Below are 16,928 nucleotides of genomic sequence, written 5' to 3'. Positions count from 1 at the left end.
AGGGGTGTGGGGCTAGGGGCTCGGAGTTAGGGATAGGAATTAGGGCTAGGAGTTAGGGCTAGGAGTTAGGGCATGGAGTTAGGGCTTGGAGTTAGGGCTTGGAGTTAGGGCTAGGAGTTAGGGCTTGGAGTTAGGGCTTGGTGTTAGGGCTAGGAGTTAGGGATAGGAGTTAGGGCTAGGGGTTGGGGCTAGGGGTTGGGGCTCGGGGTTGGGGCTAGGGGTTAGGGCTGGGAGTTAGGGCTGGGAGTTAGGGCTGGGAGTTAGGGCTGGGAGTTAGGGCTGGGAGTTAGGGCTGGGAGTTAGGGCTGGGAGTTAGGGCTGGGAGTTAGGGCTGGGAGTTAGGGCTGAGAGTTAGGGCTGAGAGTTAAGGATCTTTGTTTCTTTCACATTTCTTTATACCTTTTCACATTTCTCCTTATTAGTCCCCGACCGGTGTACACCGTAGGGGACTATAGGTTTGCACTCCGTCCCTCTGTCTGTCAGTCTGTCAGTCTGTCGGTCCGTCACGCAAAGAACAGCTTTCCGGACTTTTTTCCCGAAACTCTTAATGCTAATGATTTCAACCTTGGTACATGGTTTCGTCATGATAAGTTACAGATCAAGTTCGAACTTCACGACGTTTCGATCATTTTTGACAAGGTTATGGCACTTTGAACTTTGGGAATTTCCCCAACAGTTTTCCGGACTATAATTTGGAGTGCGGTAAGTCATAATATTGTCTTTTATGACAGTGCTACCCAATGCCGGTAGGGGACATGTATTGCAACGCAATACTCAGAATGTTTGTTAGTCCCCTACCGGTGTACTCCGGAGGGGACTATAGGTTTGCACGCGGTCTCTCCGTCTGTCAGTCTCTCCGTCTGTCAGTCCGTCATGCAAATAACAGTTTTCCGGACTTTTTTTCTAAACTATTAATGCTAATGATTTCAAACTTGGTACATGGTTTCCTCATGATAAGTTACAGATCAAGTTCGAACTTCACGACGTTTCGATCATTTTTGACAAAGTTATGGCACTTTGTTTATTCTAGAGCTCTCCTCAAGCCGCACCGCGCGCCTTCAGCCTCGTCTCGCGAACGTCAAAAGCGCGACACAGCGCGCGCTTTCGGGAGGGGCGGAGCCAAGCCGAGCAACATATATATACACATCGATCATTTAATTGATCGTGAACCGGAAAATATAATAAATTACTGATATTTAGCGACTCAAAAGGTTCTTTATCAACAACTTATTTTCTCGTGCTTCTGCTGACCTGTCTGCAAGGTGTATAAATCGAAGTCCCGAGTGCGAATCACAGGTGAGCCCGTCCTGAGGTAATTAACGATTGGGAACTATTCAGAACCTGTAGGTAAATAACCCTTGGTAATTTCCCCAACAGTTTAACGGACGACACTGCCGGTATGGGACATGTATTGCAGCGCAATACTCAGAATGCTTGTTAGTCCCCTACCGGTGTACACCGGAGGGGACTATAGGTTTGCACTCCGTCCCTCCGTCTGTCAGTCTGTCAGTCTGTCAGTCCGTCAGTCCGTCAAACAAAGAACAGTTTTCCGGACTTTTTTTCTAAAGGCTTAATGCTAATGATTTCAAACTTGGTACATCGTTTCCTCATGATAAGTTACAGATCAAGTTCGAACTTCATGACGTTTCGATCATTTTTGACAAAGTTATGGCATTTTGAACTTTGGGAATTCTGATAATTCTGATGATCCTTAACTCAGTGCCATTTTAAGTTTTAATTTCCTTTAAAAAAGATTTTCTCTGCAATAATTGGACCGATTGAGATCAAATTTTCACCGTAGGGGGGACTCGGTCTGTTGAATATTTGAATGGTAATTATGACGTCACATGTCACGTGGTTCGGCCGCCATATTGTTTTTCGTGGAAACACGAAAACCCCTTTTTCTCTGCAATGTCGAGTACGTTTATTTTTTTTCTTTTTATGTATACAAGATCGAGGCTCGTGAAAGAGCTAACATTAATCACACAGAAAGACAAACCGACACATAAAACATATAATAAGGGGAGCGGTAGACAAGATGGGGAGAGAGGGGGAAGGACACAAACACAACATTTGAGAGCAGGGACATCGAGAGATCTGTGGGAGGGAGAGGGCTTTGGGGGTCGGGGGCATGGGATGGAGGGGTGGGAGAGGTATAAAACATATGTACACTGCAAGGACTTCCAGGAAATAAGTTGGAATTTCAAAAAAAGTGGATCTGGGGTGAATTAGCGGGGGTAGAAAAGATCAAGGTTTTGGATGGGGGAAGATAAGAGATGGTGGTGAACAGCCGTTTTAAAGACCTGGAGGGAGGAGTGGGATTGAAGGGATTGAAGGGAGTGAGGGAGTTTGTTCCAGAGGCAGGAGAAAAGAGGAATGAAAGAGTGAAGGTGAGCAGAGAGCCGAGATTTCGGCAGTTTAACCATCAGAGGGTTGCTGGCAGATCTTGTGCGACCTGAAGGAATATTTGGGGGACAGAGCACAGAGAGAGCTGGGGGTGCAAGGCCGGAGAGGAGTCGGTAGAAGACAGAAAGACCACCTACCTGCCTGCGGTGAGTGAGTGAGAGGCCCTTGGAGTTAGCTTCATCGCGGGAGATTCCAATAATTCTGAAAGCTTTGGTTTCAACAGCGTGAAGCCGAGCTAGGTGTGAGGCAGGAGCACCGGCCCAGAGGGGAGAACAATATTCCATGAGAAAGATTATTCCATGGTGAGAAAAGCGGCGCAATTCTTATGACGTCGCTGGTACCCAGAGTATCCCGGAGGTGATGTTAGTGACGACAGTACTTCCCCCAAGCTCAGTGGCTGTTACATGCTTGGTGTGTGTGTGTGTGTGTGTGTGTGTGTGTGTGTGTGTGTGTGTGTGTGTGTGTGTGTGTGTGTGTGTGTGTGTGTGTGTGTGTGTGTGTGTGTGTGTGTGTGTGTGTGCGTGCGTGTGCGAGCTCTATTACGAGCCTTAGCCCAAGTATATTTAAATTATTTTTTTTTTAAAGCCAGCTTCTGACTGAGCATCCTCCACCATGCAGTCTTTCCTTGGCACATCTGAACTTCTATCTATCTACAAGGCCTTTGTCCGCAGCTTGATTGAGTGGTACTCTCCCTTTCAGGCTTATGGCCTTGCTCTAACACCTTGCTCAACTTGTCACCTTGGAAACCAGGGCCTTCAAATTCAGTGGTATCTCCCTTGATGAATCTGAGTCTTTGGGCATATTACTTTCATTTTCATTTCATTTTTTTACAGGTCGGCGGTCGCTATCTTTCACCACCAACTTGCTGGTATTGTCCCCACTTCCCTTTCCATGCTCTGTCCCCGCACTTCCCAAACTCCCAGGTTCTGCGGGCTGCAGTTCTAACCCATTTCTGGTAAAATTTGGAAAACACAGACTCTATTTCACCTCTACTCATTCGTTCCTCACCACCCTACCACATGTGGAACCAACTCCCTCACTGTTCAATCTCGTTCTTCCCCTGCAGGGCATCGTGACAACTGTTCACCACCTACTCAGGTCATCCCCCAATCTACAACCATGAGCTTTTCTACCCTCATTAACCCTCTCCAAGCCCACATCTTTATAGTTTTAGAGGTTACTGGCTCTCACCCCTCACATCCTCTCCCTCAACATGTTATTAATTTTTTATATTAAAAAGAATTTTGTTACTTTTATGTTTAATTTTTGTTCCATTTCTACTTCTACCCTAGCTTTCCCTTTCACCTCTGTTGAGAGTTTGCAGCAGCATCCATCCTGCTCTCTCAGGCTGTGACCTCTGGTCCTGTCACTTTCCTTTTTACTGAAAGCTCTTCTGCATTTATTTTGTCGATACCCTTGATTGTCACATTCATATCAGATGCTGTCATAATTACCTACTTTCTCATTAACCTGCGCATGAAGCACAAAGTAGGACTTCAGCTATTGGTTCACTTTGTCTGTCAGTCCATGGTCGAGGAAGTACTTGATTACATTTGAATTTTATATTTTGAACACTTAGAACACAAACCTGCATTTAGCAGTACTTCAGCTCTGAATTTGGCAAATTGTACGGAATCTCGTCCCGAGCGTGCATGCACACAGAGGAGTAAGTAAGGTTTTATTCTGTCTACCTGTCTGGCAATAAAAAAAAATTGAAAATCATTCCAAACAGGAAACTTACTGTTTCTAAGGACGTTGTAAAGGACACCAACAACAGGCATGACGAACTAACGTGACGTGTTAGATAAGGTGGTTTAGAAGGCAGTGCATCAACGGTGGGAAACTTCCGAATTTTTTTTTTTCCCAAAAGCCTTAAAAAATTTATTTTATTTTAATTTAATTATGTAGTTTAACACGGGAGAACACAAACCGCCTTGTTGACACTCCAGAAACCTCCAGTTTAGCAGTAGTTGGACCTAATATTAAGCCATTTTATGCCATCTCGACCAATGTAGTTCGCTGATCATGGGGAATATCGAGATTCAGAAAAAATATTGTGGCTCGTTGGAAATACAAATCGTGCTTTGGAATTTGAAAAGCAAGATTTGAAAAGACCCTTCCCATGTCCTTCATCTCAAGACTGCATGGGGTTAGGTGTTCCATGAACTCTCAAGTTCCTAAAGTTTTCTTCTTCATCCACTCCTCATGGCCGAGTCTACCTAGCCCAGGGATCAATCTAGTCACTCTATGCTAAAAAGCTCTGTCATGACAGCTATATCCTTTCTTAGATGTGGTGACCAATTAAAAACTCGACTATTTTAGATGAGGCCTCCCCAAACACCTGTACAGTGTTCACACTATCTCTTTTGATTTTTATAATTTACCCCCTTGTGAACACAACCGAAAACCTTGTTAGCTATACCTACAGCTACCTGCACCCTACAACCCTCCGGTCCTTTCCTGTTTTGTATGCTCCATGTCACATGTATTACGTAATCCCCATGTTAATTATCATTACAAATCCCAGTGCGTCCGTCGTCTCCCATCAATAAACATAATCTGGCAATATCTCAGCCATGCTGCAAGAGCATCTCATCTTTCCTGAATGTGATGGCTACCTTCTTTGCTGTCTACCTTTCCTCCATGTTTTGTGTCCATCTGTACATTTGGAAAGTTTACCCTTTAAAATGACATTGTCCAAATCATTGATGTAGATTACACTATTACAGATAATGATGGTCCTAGCACTCACCCCTGAGATGTCCGTTCCACTTCTTCCATTCCCTATGCTGACATCCTCACACTGATAGTTACACATTGCCTTCTATGTCTGAACCAGTTCTCATTTGAGTTAGCTGCACCACCTGCCGTTCCACAGGCCTTAACATTTAACTTGCAGCTTCCTATGTCCTACCCTATTAAATGCCTTTTGTAAGTGTAGATATTGTTACAAAAATGGTAATTTATTTGAGTGGAATGGTTGATAATGTATTGCTTATTGCGATGTGAGTTATAATTTGGCACATGCACAGCTATTATTGTTTGGTCATAGAATCAATTAGTATATATAGAGTTAACTAAAGAGAGAAATGTGAAATGTGATGACCATAGTAAAATGGAAAGTACAGTAATTGATCCAGGTCTGGTTAGATTGGCTGCTCTGACTCTGGGATTCGAGGGCCGGCCGAGTAATTCCAAAGATTGAAAGAAATATTGTATGTTGTGTTACGGATTCGTCACTTCCGCTGTTGTGGTTTTCACCCACTTGACATATTTCTGATATTAGGTACTATTAATTATTATTCTCAAAAGGTTTAGTATTCAGGAACAGCTATCTAAAGTTAAAAAGGTTAATGTAAAATGATATAGGGATCGTGACCCGGAAGAAAAGGAGTAAAGAAGAAGAAGTCGTGAGGAAAAGGTGGAAGACGAAACGTGTCTTGAAGCTCCGTTGCGAGCGTGGTTGAGCGAACGTCGCGAGTGGACTTTGAGTCCTTGAAAGGAAGTTCGTGCGATAGGTGATATCGCCGGAGTATTGTGGAGCCTGCGTAGTCTGGTATCGGCATTGAGATTCCGGAGAATCCTTGCCTAGAAGCTCTGGCTTGAGTGAGAGCTGTCCGCCATTTCGCCCCACGCGCTACCTTCATCGGAAAAGGTTTTTGTCGCGTCGGTTGGGCTTATCCTCCGGTGGTTTGCCGGGGACGGCTGTGCAATAAAGCGGCGTTTGAGGAGTACATGGCGATTCGCTGATTGAATGGCAGACGTGTACATCGGCGCGCGTCTTTGGAGATTTTCCATTCTACCGCGAGTTTGCTGGGTGTTGGACCACGTGACTTCGTTGTCGCGTCGACCGCCTACGCCTCACTTGATCTGGATCGGACATGGTTCCAACGATCGCTGGAGCGAATCAACTTCGCCTTGGAGGGTTATAGAGACATTGAGGAGGGCTCGGTTCCATTTCCTGGGAGTGCCGTGAGTTTGGGGTTAAGTTACTAGATAAGGTGGTACCATCTTAAGATATTGATTGTGGGGTTGATTACTATTATTGTTGTATCGTGATTCTTGTGTGCTCTTTAATATATTCTTTGGTTGTGGATAACTCATGGTGTGGTTTCCCTATTGATTTCGACACGGAATAACATATATATATATATATATCTTTCTGCCGGGGTTCCTCTCGGGGTTCGGAGGTTACCGAGACCAGGAGATTGTAGAGGACTCCGTAACAGTTGCTGCTTCCTTGCTTGATGCTCGGCATTCACAAAGAATAGAGCATGGACAAGCAACTATTGTGCAGACTTTATGGGTCTGCATTGAAGTTTCTTGGAAGGGAACTCGTATATAGCACTTACCATGAGTCAAAAGCAAGCAGTGTTACGTGCTCCTCCCCGACCCCCTGGTCACGGTGTACCTCCGAGACTCGAGAGGAGTCACGGCAGAAAAATGTGTTATTCTGTATGTCAAAGATCAATGGAGAAGCCACCCCAATTGTTACTCACAAACAAATATTGTATTAAGACACACAAGAATAACAGTACAACAATAATAGTAATCAAAAGTACAATCCATATGTCCTATGATGGTACCATCAATTTCGTAATATATAACTCACTGTGCTCCAAGTGAGTGAACTAAGAACATTCCCCAATGTCTCTTATTCCCGGCTTCAAGCCAAAGTTGATTCGCTCCAGCGATCGCTAGAACGATGGCCAATCGAGACCCGAATCCCGTGCGGATGGCAAGTAGTCACACAGCCAAAGCTGCACAAAGGCACCCTCAAGGCGACTGGGAAATCAAAAGGCGCCCTCCAGGCGACTGGGAAATCACACCCTCGGGTATGGACTTTCACCGCTCACAGTCGGCGAACCGCAAATTAATCTTCAAAAGCCACGGTGCACACACACACACCAGATACGTCTGAAAGCGGTGAAAACGGCTGATGAAGCAAAGAAGCCTTGCTCGACGTGCGAAGCGCGCGAGTCAAAATGGCCGACGACCCGTTCTTGAGACGTAACGGCCCGACGATAATTCTCCTCGGAATCCACCGCCAAAAACCTGACACGCAGGTTGATCGGTCGCAGCGATGACAACTCTGTCGCAGGAATCCCTTTCCCGGGAAACCCGAAAGTTCGCGAGTGACTCCGGTTCGCCAACGTTCGCTTCAGAACTCGGAGCAGCTCGGCTTTCTTGTCAGACTCACTCGCTCCGCCTTCTTTCTCTCCTCTTCCTCTTCGTCGCCGTCCGGTTCCTGTTTCATTTAAAACATTAACCTTTTTACCTTTTGACAATAATAATTGCTATTTCCCTCAAACAACAATAATAATAATACATGGAACCAGAAATGTTTCAAGTGGATGAAAACCACAACAACGGAAGTGACGAATCCGTAACAGCAGGCATATGGGATGATGGTATGGCTGCTTGGCTGAGAAAAACTTTGGCCAGGTAGGTGGAGGCCTGGGAGGCTGTTGGCAACTGTCTGATTGGACCTTGAACGACCAACCCGCAGCTATTAAATGTGTGAACCAGATTAAGTCAGGAAGACATCAGCATACAGACAGAAAAAAGTGGTGCTGTGAGGATGTTGACAGAGGGAGGAAGCAGATGAGTGAGAGAATTGGTGAAGCAGATGAGATTGGTGAAGTCAATTCATTGGGATCGCATTGCATCGAGTCGTATTCAGGTGAGTTCTCCATTCAAAATGAGGAAATTCAGAAACTCAGGCTTTAGAGGAACCGGACTGGCTGTCTGGATCCTCCTTTTTAACTCAACTGGACTACCGTCCAGTTGAGTTCATCACATACTGAACCCTCGTCGTCTGTCGTCCGTTAACTTTTCGACGTTAACACTCCAGCGTCCACAAATATCAACCGATTCTGATCAAACTTGACATGCAGCATCCTTACCCCAAGGACCAGGTTGGTATTACACTTCAGCCCGATCCGTTGAAAAATGGCGGACTTAGGCGACCATTTTGTTTTTGGTCATGAAAACGACGTTAACACTCTAGCGTCCACAAATATTAACAGATTTTGATCAAACTTAGAATGTTTAACCCTGACCACACAAGGTAGGTTGCTATTGCATTCCAACCCGATCCGTCACAAAATGGCCGCCATAGGCCGCCATATTGTTTTCAGCTCAAACGACTTTAAGACTTTAACGTCCACAAATATTGATGGATTTTGTGATCAAACTTGGTGGGTGAGACTCTTACCCCACAAGGTAGGTTGCTATCGTATGTCAACCCGCTCTGTCACAAAATGGCCGCCATAGGCCGGCATATTTTTTTCAGCTCTTAAGAAAAGCACAAGAATTTAGGATGCTGAAACTGAGAAAGAAGTGAACACAACATTTACGGAAGTGAAATGTATATATAGAAATTGACAAAAATCTTTTTAATTTCAGGATGCCGAAGCTGAAGAAGAAGAGTGCTAGTCAGAGACGTGCTGTTGCTGCGCGCGGAATGAGTGGGTTGAGAGTGCATGATATTGGCTCTGGATTGACAAATCAGCAAGAGTATAGTGAAAGCGCTGGCTCTCGTGCTAAAATTATTACACAAGGTTGTTGGCTTTTCTTTTAAGTCAAATCTAGTACAGACAACTGACCTACTTTAAAGTTGTCCAGTCAGTTCAATTGAGTTCTGCTTCCCTGGAAGCTCTAGTTATCAACCTATTCCTTTTGTGTATTTGCTTAGTTAAGATAATCTGGGTAATTTAGTTAAAGTAAATAAAGTTTTTGTGCCTCCACTGACCAAGTCACCAGGGCCATTGTTTTTGGGTTGTCCGTCCGTCCGTGACGGGTTTCATTACCGCGATAACTTAAGAACGGCTGAAGGGATGTGAGACAAACTTGGTCCAAGTATGTATAACGACGTAAAGATGAACTGATCAGTTTATGGGATCAAGAGGTCAAAGGTAAAAATGTTATCGAGGTAGGGATCTGAACTAAACTAAGTACATGTACCATGATGCATATTATATATACATGTCCAGATTATATATTGAGGTCAAATGGTATTGAGGTTTTAGGTCAAAGTTAGAATAAGCAAATAGTTAATGTGGGTGAAGACATATCGATGTTGACGTTGCGTCATCAAATTGTCTTTTTTCTTCTTCCAGGGTTTGCAGGATAGCCTAGAGTTGTTTAGCCTGGGTTTGAATCTCAACCGAGATGTAAACTGTTGTCTGGTGTTTCACATGCAGGGTAAGGCATCGATGTGCCGACCTTTGGATTTTATTTTTTGTATACACCGTCCAGGCTTGTGGAAGAGCTAGCACACTGAACAGATCAGGACGCAACAGACAAAAACAAGATGCAAAACATGCACACATGGAGAAAGAAACTCCAAGAAGGAAAAACTGGAAAATTAGTTGGGATTTGGGTGGGGTTAATGAGGATAGAAAAGATCGCAAAGATCATGGTTTTGGATTTGGGACTATGTGAGATGGTGGTGAACAGCTGTCTTGAAGACCTGGAGGTAAGGATGAGATTGAAGAGAATGTGGAAGTTGATTCCACAGGTGTGAAAAAAGCGGAACAAATGAGTAGTGAGCAGTGATCCTGCATTTGGGGAATTTACGTCAAGAGGATTGATGGGATTTGCGGAAACCTGTGGTTAAGGAGGGGGGGGGGGGGTGGGTTAGGTGGGCGGAGTAAGTTAAGGGAAGTTTTTGGTTGTAGTTAAACGTCCCATCCTGCCCTTCGCAAAGAGTGGACACATGCTATTGCTAACACCTTGGCCAAATTCTCAATTCCTCCTTTGACTATGACTAGTTCAACATCAGGCCAGCCAACGCATAAAATAGTTTGGTCGGAAACTTGTGTTTCTGCATGATGACACGGCAGGTACAGTGTCTGCAGCATGCATTCTTACTACAAATGAAGTGCCCACTACAAAATGGATGTCTGTCGGTCTGTTTGAGGAGGCTGTTTTCCTGTTCTTTTCAGCTTTGTTGTCTTTTTTGTTTTTTCCCTACGATGTAATTTTTGCATCCAAAGATCTTTTCTTGTTTTCATTTTCCAGTAAGCCACGTGATTACTTAAAGGGCTTAGACTTAGATGATACAAACACAGCATTTACCTCAATATTCTTAGGACATACACTTCAACCGATACAGGCAAATGGTCTAAACCCAGCTCACGTTCCCTGTTGGTGGGAAAACGATCCAAAGCTTGGTGAATACACTTAGTTATAAGAATCGGTAATGTCTTAAAATTTTCAGATGTCACTCCAGATTTCAACACTCAACACTCATTCCACAAGATCTGCACCTCAAACTCAAACACAGATTTATATTGTATGCTTTAATTCTCCCATGAGAGTATATCATGTTTCGAAGGCAAGGCACGTTTGAATAGGCCAAAACCAAATGGTGGCTAATTCCCCTGTGACGTGAAGTTGAACTAACCAAGGATAAAAGCTTTCGTGAAGGTAAGTGTTAATTATCTTCAAAAGGGGTGTTTAAATTTACCCAAACACAGACCTTTCATTCATGCACTCCTTTGGTGTTCCTGTAGTATGCAGGCAAAGTTTTGGGCGGCTAGGTTTCATGGTTTTGGAGTTATGGAGGAGTCACGTACTAATTACTTCCGCAAGGGAGTAATGCATTCGAGTGTGTGTGTGTGTGTGTGTGTGTGTGTGGTTGCGTGCGTGTGTGCGTATGTGTGTTCATATGTTTGTGTGTCCGTGTGTTTGGGAACAAGATATCTGGAAAAGTTCTGAACGGATTTGGATGAAAGTTGGTGGGATGATTGCCCTTGGGATAAGGAAGAATTGATTAGTTTTTGGTGAAGCTCAGGATATTATTCCGGATCCAGGAATGTTTTGAAGGATTTTTTACCATTGGAAGATGGGGCTCAGCAGCGGCCACCCACGGCGGGAGTATGCGCTCTACTGAGCGGCGTTCTAGTTGACTGACTGACACACGTACTCTTTTTACCGAAGGTGGGAGGAGGTTACGTTTTCACCACTGTCTGTTTGTCTGTCTGTTTGTCAGTGAACAGGATATCTCAAAAAGCTGTGGATGGATTCGGCCGAAATTTGTTGGAGAGGTTGGGTGTGTGACAATGACGAAATGATTAGATTTTAGAGAACATCCGAATCCGGATACTAGAAATTTATGTGATTCTTTCCTCTCCCCTTCCTCTTCAGACTTATCATTATCATTATATCTCCTGAAGCTGTTTAGGGGTGGATTCATTTTAATGGTCAATTTGAAACCCAATAACATTTTTCAGTTTATCAGCATCTTCATTTTCATAGTGTGCAAAGTTGGAGAACAATGAAAAAATAAATGCAGATATAACTTTCTTCATCATTGCCCTTTGGCATGTCTGGAAATTTTCCACTCATTGTTGCATATCTCAGCTATGTCACTCGTGCCCGACAAATGAACATTAGAGTGTGTGTCGTTGGTTTTTATGTACAAATGTGGGTTTCTGAAGGTGGAACTGTGTGTGTGTGTGTGTGTGTGTGTGTGTGTGTGACTGTATGAGTGTGTACATGTATGTGTGTTTATATTTACGAGTGTGTACATTTATATGTGTGTGTGTATGAGTGTGTACATGTATGTGTGTTTATATTTATGAGTGTGTACATGTATGTGTGTTTATATGTATGAGTGTGCGTGTGCACACACACAAACACACACAAACACGTCAGGCCTTAAAAACTTTTTTTTTGCAATTTCAGCTTTTGTCATAAATTTTTCAACAAACCTTTGTTATGGGAATATGGAGAACACAAATGGATAAAATGTACAATGTTTTTGACTGTCTTTTCCCTCAACTTCAGTTTGAGTACATAGCGGACGTGGACAGACTTTGCATTTTGAGATGCTTTATAGTTGTATCTTGTGTTATACATTTAAATTAGCAACTTGTAGCAGAAGCTTTCAAGATTGAAGGCGCGTGTGCATGTTGTTTTGCTTCATCAATGAGCATAAATTGGTTCAGAAATTGGGATTGTATTTATCCATAACCTAGTTATTTCTGCCACCAAATGTTATGTTTATGTTTTCACCCCTGTCTATCTGTTTGTCTGTCCATCTGCAAACAGGGTATCTTAAAAAAGTTGTGGACAGATTCGGACGAAATTTGGTTGTATGAGAAGTTGGTTGTATGACAAGGAAGAAATTATAATTAGATTTTGGTGAAGATCTCGATCTGGATCCGGATACTCTAATTTTTAAAGTGATTCTTTACCATTGAGAGATTGGGAGAGGGAAGGGTGAAACGATATTGTAGCACGATGTCTCAAAAAGTGATGGACGAATTCAGACGAAACTTGGTGGACAGGTTAGGTGTGTGGCAAAGACGAATCGACTCGATTCTTGTGAGAATCCGGATATGGATACGAGAATGTTTCTAATATCCCAAGTGATTCTAGAATGAGCGATGTGGCCAAAAAACGATGTTTCAAAAATGTGTGGACGGATTACCAGATGATGACAAAACTAGGTGGATGAGTTGGTGAGGTGACAAGACACTTCGATTTTGGTTCAGGTATCAATCCAGATAAGCCTAGCCTGGTGTTGGCTTAGCGGTTAGGGTGCCGGCTGGGGATGCTAGGATCCTGAGTTCGAATCCCGGTCGATCGCTGAATTAACACCAGGGGGGTTGACTCAGCCTGTCATCCTTCCGAGGTCGACAAATTGAGTACCAGCTTGCTTGGATGAATGATCCCGGTGTGTACCCCGGTTTAGAATAGGTACACCGTATCTCTGCTCATCGTAAGAAGTGACTAAGGGTTGGCGTCAGGAAGGGCATCCGGCCATAAAAAACTGCCTCAAAGAGGGAACCATGAGGTCATGGGGCCCGCAAGGCTAACCCCCGCTTTGGCGGGGAAAATGGCCTCAAAACGATCATTCATTCATTCATATCAGTCCAGATCCGGCCTATCAGTGGGATACAAAACGTAAACTGTAAAGCCTGGTGGCGGTATGCTCTCTACCGAGTACCCTTCTAGGATAATCTATGCAATATATGAACCCTTTAATCATCTTTAAGTTTACTGGATGTGCTTGTATGGAGCAGGGAATGTACAGGTTGCTAAAAACTGTTGTGCTCTTCCTTCTAGCCACCTTCCTTCATAGTGAGCCCTGGGCCGAGCCGGAACCATGTGCTGCATGTTCCGCAGTGAGGAAATGACCTTGGCCCAGCTCTTCCTCCAGTCTGAGGCAGCTTATTGCTGTGTCAGTGAGCTTGGGGAGCTCGGCATGGTGCAGTTTCGCGATGTAGGTCTTGTGCATTCACACACACACACCTCAGACATGTTCCGTGTTTTTCGGCGTACGCGTCAGTGTTCCCTCTCCATCCCCCATTCCACCCCCCAGAAGTCTGGACCTCGACTCGTACTCAGAATCGACTTATGTATGGTTTAAGACATTGAATTGCATAAATGAAAACAAAAAGTTGCAAGGTGATATTTTCTGAAATATTTTGAATAATTGTCACCTCCGTCACCAAAGGAGGTTATGTTTTCCACCCTGTCTGTCTGTTTGTCTGTCTGCTTGTCCGTTTGTCTGTCCGGTTGTGAAAAAAATATCTCAAAAAGTTGTGGACGGTTTCGACATTTCGCAGAGAGGTAGCGTATATGACGAGGACGAAATGATTAGATTTTGGTGAAGATCCGGATTCGGCTCCGGCTACTCGAATTTTTTAAGCGATTCGTCACCATTGAGACATGTGGCCAAAATCGATACATAGCAGAATTACTCAAAAAGTTGTGGTTGGATTTGGTAGAAACTTCGTGCACCGGTTGGGTGTCTGACAAGGACAATTCGATTCGATTTTGGTGAAGATCTGAATATGGATTCGGATATGAGAGTTATTTAATTTGTAAGTGATTCTTCACCATTGGGAGATCGGGCCAAAAACGATACACAGCAGGATATCTCAAAAAGTTATCGATGGATTTGGCCGAAACGTGGTGGACAAGTTGTGTGTGTGACCAGGAAGAAGCGATTCGATTTTGGTGAAGATTCGGATCCAGGTAGTATAATTTTTTAAGTGATTCTTCACCATTGGGTGATATGGCCAACCAGGTGGAGGTATGCTCTCTACTGAGTGCCGTTGTAGTTAATTTTAAAACACTGAAGCCAGTTTCCACTTAGTCTTGGATGTGCTCCTAGAAAGAGTGACATTAAGCAGACGAGATATTCCCATAGTCGTGTTATAATGGAGGTAGGGAGGGGGAGGGGGGGGGGGCGTGCGTTCCCAGGGCACATTTTTGGTCACCCTAACATAACTTTAATCTCACTTAACTACATATCTCACTTAATCTCTGGCACCCCGCTCTGCTCACCAAACTCTCCTCTTTTGGTATCCATGGAAATCTCCACGCATGGCTGGCGCACTTCCTCTCTAGTCGTAGTCAACGTGTGGCCCTGAATGGGTTTCTCTCATCTCCTCTTCCTGTTCAGGCTGGAGTTCCCCAAGGCAGTGTTCTGGGCCCTGTGCTTTTTCTGGTCTTCATCAATGATCTCTCTGACTCTCTTGAAAATCCTCTCTATCTCTTTGCTGACGACTCTACTCTCTGTCGCTCCATTCCTCATCCCTCAGATCGGCAGTCTGCAGCCCCCTCACTCTCTGCAGACCTTGACAAAAATCACAGACTGGGCAAACAAGTGGAACATGTCTTTCAATCCTGACAAATCTCACACTCTTACGATGTCTCTCCGAAAAGACCGACTGGACAACCCTCCCATCCACTTTCTGAATAATCCTCTCCAAGAAGTTCTGTCACTCAAGCTTTGGGTCTCACTATCTGCCATGATCTTTCCTGGAAAAACCACATTTCAAATCTAGCCTCCAAAGCCAGTCGCTGACTGGGCATCCTCCGTCGTGCGAAGTCCTTCCTTGGCACACCTGAGCTCCTCACCACATACAAGGCTTTCATCCGCAGCTCAATGGAATACTGCTCTCCCCTCTGGGCTGGTGCTCCTGCCTCACACCTAGCTCGCCTTCGCGCTGTTGAAACCAAAGCATTCAGAATCATTGGAATCTCCCGCGATGAAGCTAACTCCAAGGGCCTCTCACTCACTCACCGCAGGCAGGTTGGTGGTATTTCCGTCTTCTACCGACTCCTCTCTGGCCTTGCCCTCCCAGCTCTCTCTGGGCTCTGTCCCGCAAATATTCCTGCAGGTCGCACAAGATCTGCCTGCAACCCTCTTTTGGTTAAACTGCCAAAATCAAGACTCTCTGCACACCTTCACTCCTTCATTCCTCTTTTCTCCCGCCTCTGGAACAAACTCCCTCACTCTCTTCAATCCCACTCCACCCTCCAAGTCTTTAAAACAGCTGTTCACCACCATCTCTTATCTTCCCCCATCCAAAACCTTGATCTTTTCTACCCCCGCTAATTTCACCCCAATTCCACTTTTTGAAATACCAACTTCTGTCCTGGAAGTCCTTGGTGTCCTTGTGCTTTATACTTCTCCCTCCCCCCCCCCCCTTCCCATGCCTCCTCCCCCCGGGCCCTCTCCCTTCCACACATCTCCCTGCTCTCGGATGTTGTGTTTGTGTGCTTCCCCTTTTCTCCCCATCTTGTCTTCCGCTCCCTCTTTTTGTGTATTTTGTTTGTCTGGTCGATTTGTTTGTGAAGTAAATGTTAGCTCTTTCACGAGCCTCGATTCAGTATACAAAAAAAAATAAAAAAAATAAAAATATGAGCGACAAATATTAAATGAATCGATAAAGAACAAATTAAACACACAAATGAACAATTAAACGAACAGTTCTAGGGCTGCTCATCAAGATGTAGGATGGAGATTGCTTGTTGGGATGGGAGAGGTGCGGCTGTGGGGTAGAGGTGTTACATAGAGTGAGAGGCAATCCTGTGTGTCTCAGATGGACTGGTGGAAGAATTTGTGGGCTGAGAAGGCAAAGGGGACGCAAGCCCTGAAGCGATGCGGTGCCCCCCCCCCAACCCCCTTTTCAAATTTGGAATCGAGAAATCTCCACATGAGCTTTCGAAAGGGCCAAGTGGCAAATCCAAAGCTGATAAGTCATCACTGAGATGCTGTGAGATGGTGGGATCTGAGCGCCAGGAAATATGGGGTCGTTCCACAAAGGGGTTCAAATAATATGCACAAACCAGCTCATTGATATTCATCACTCTGGAAGTACCTAGTGGCCGCTTGAGTGTCAGGGAGTAATTGACACCTCTATTGTTCTGACTGACAGTTTTGCCAGCTACACGTAGTTCATCCACCTTCGCATGTACTCCAAATTGACTTATCCATGAATGAAGGAAATAAAAAATGGGAAAATTAGCCAATTAAACTTTACACCACATCGACTTGTATTCGGAAAATTCGATATGTGTACCCCATGCTGGTTATTAGGTACATTACTGGAGTTAACCCAATGGTAACTAAGCTCTGTAGGTGTACAGCCTCACACCAGCGACCCTGTTCGGATCACGTGAAAGAAGACAAATGATTTGTTTTCTTTTTATGCCTCCGCCCCCGAAGGTCGGCGGAGGCATTATGTTTTCGGCTTGTCCGTCCGTGCGTACGG

The 16,928-nt window shown here is 44.5% G+C and overlaps 1 protein-coding gene across 12 annotated transcripts in view; it reads left to right on the top strand.

Moving 5' to 3' along the window:
- Positions 1-16,928, top strand: part of LOC137415338 (V-type proton ATPase 116 kDa subunit a 1) — a 221,662-nt gene that overhangs the window by 8,371 nt on the left and 196,363 nt on the right. For all 12 annotated transcript variants that reach the window (XR_013623861.1, XM_068100933.2, XM_078780484.1 and 9 more), the window contains exon 2: positions 13,486-13,642. Coding sequence is in view for 11 of the 12 variants with exons in the window: in XM_068100933.2 (XP_067957034.1) it covers positions 13,526-13,642 (117 nt within the window). In the remaining variant the exon portion in view is untranslated. The remainder of the gene's footprint in view (positions 1-13,485; positions 13,643-16,928) is intronic.

The sequence above is a fragment of the Myxine glutinosa genome, chromosome 6 (genome assembly GCF_964187855.1).
Source record: "Myxine glutinosa chromosome 6, kmMyxGlut1.1, whole genome shotgun sequence".
NCBI classification, from domain to species: domain Eukaryota; kingdom Metazoa; phylum Chordata; class Myxini; order Myxiniformes; family Myxinidae; genus Myxine; species Myxine glutinosa.
Note: the sequence above shows the minus strand (reverse complement) of the source record. Positions and strands in the feature narration are given on the sequence as shown.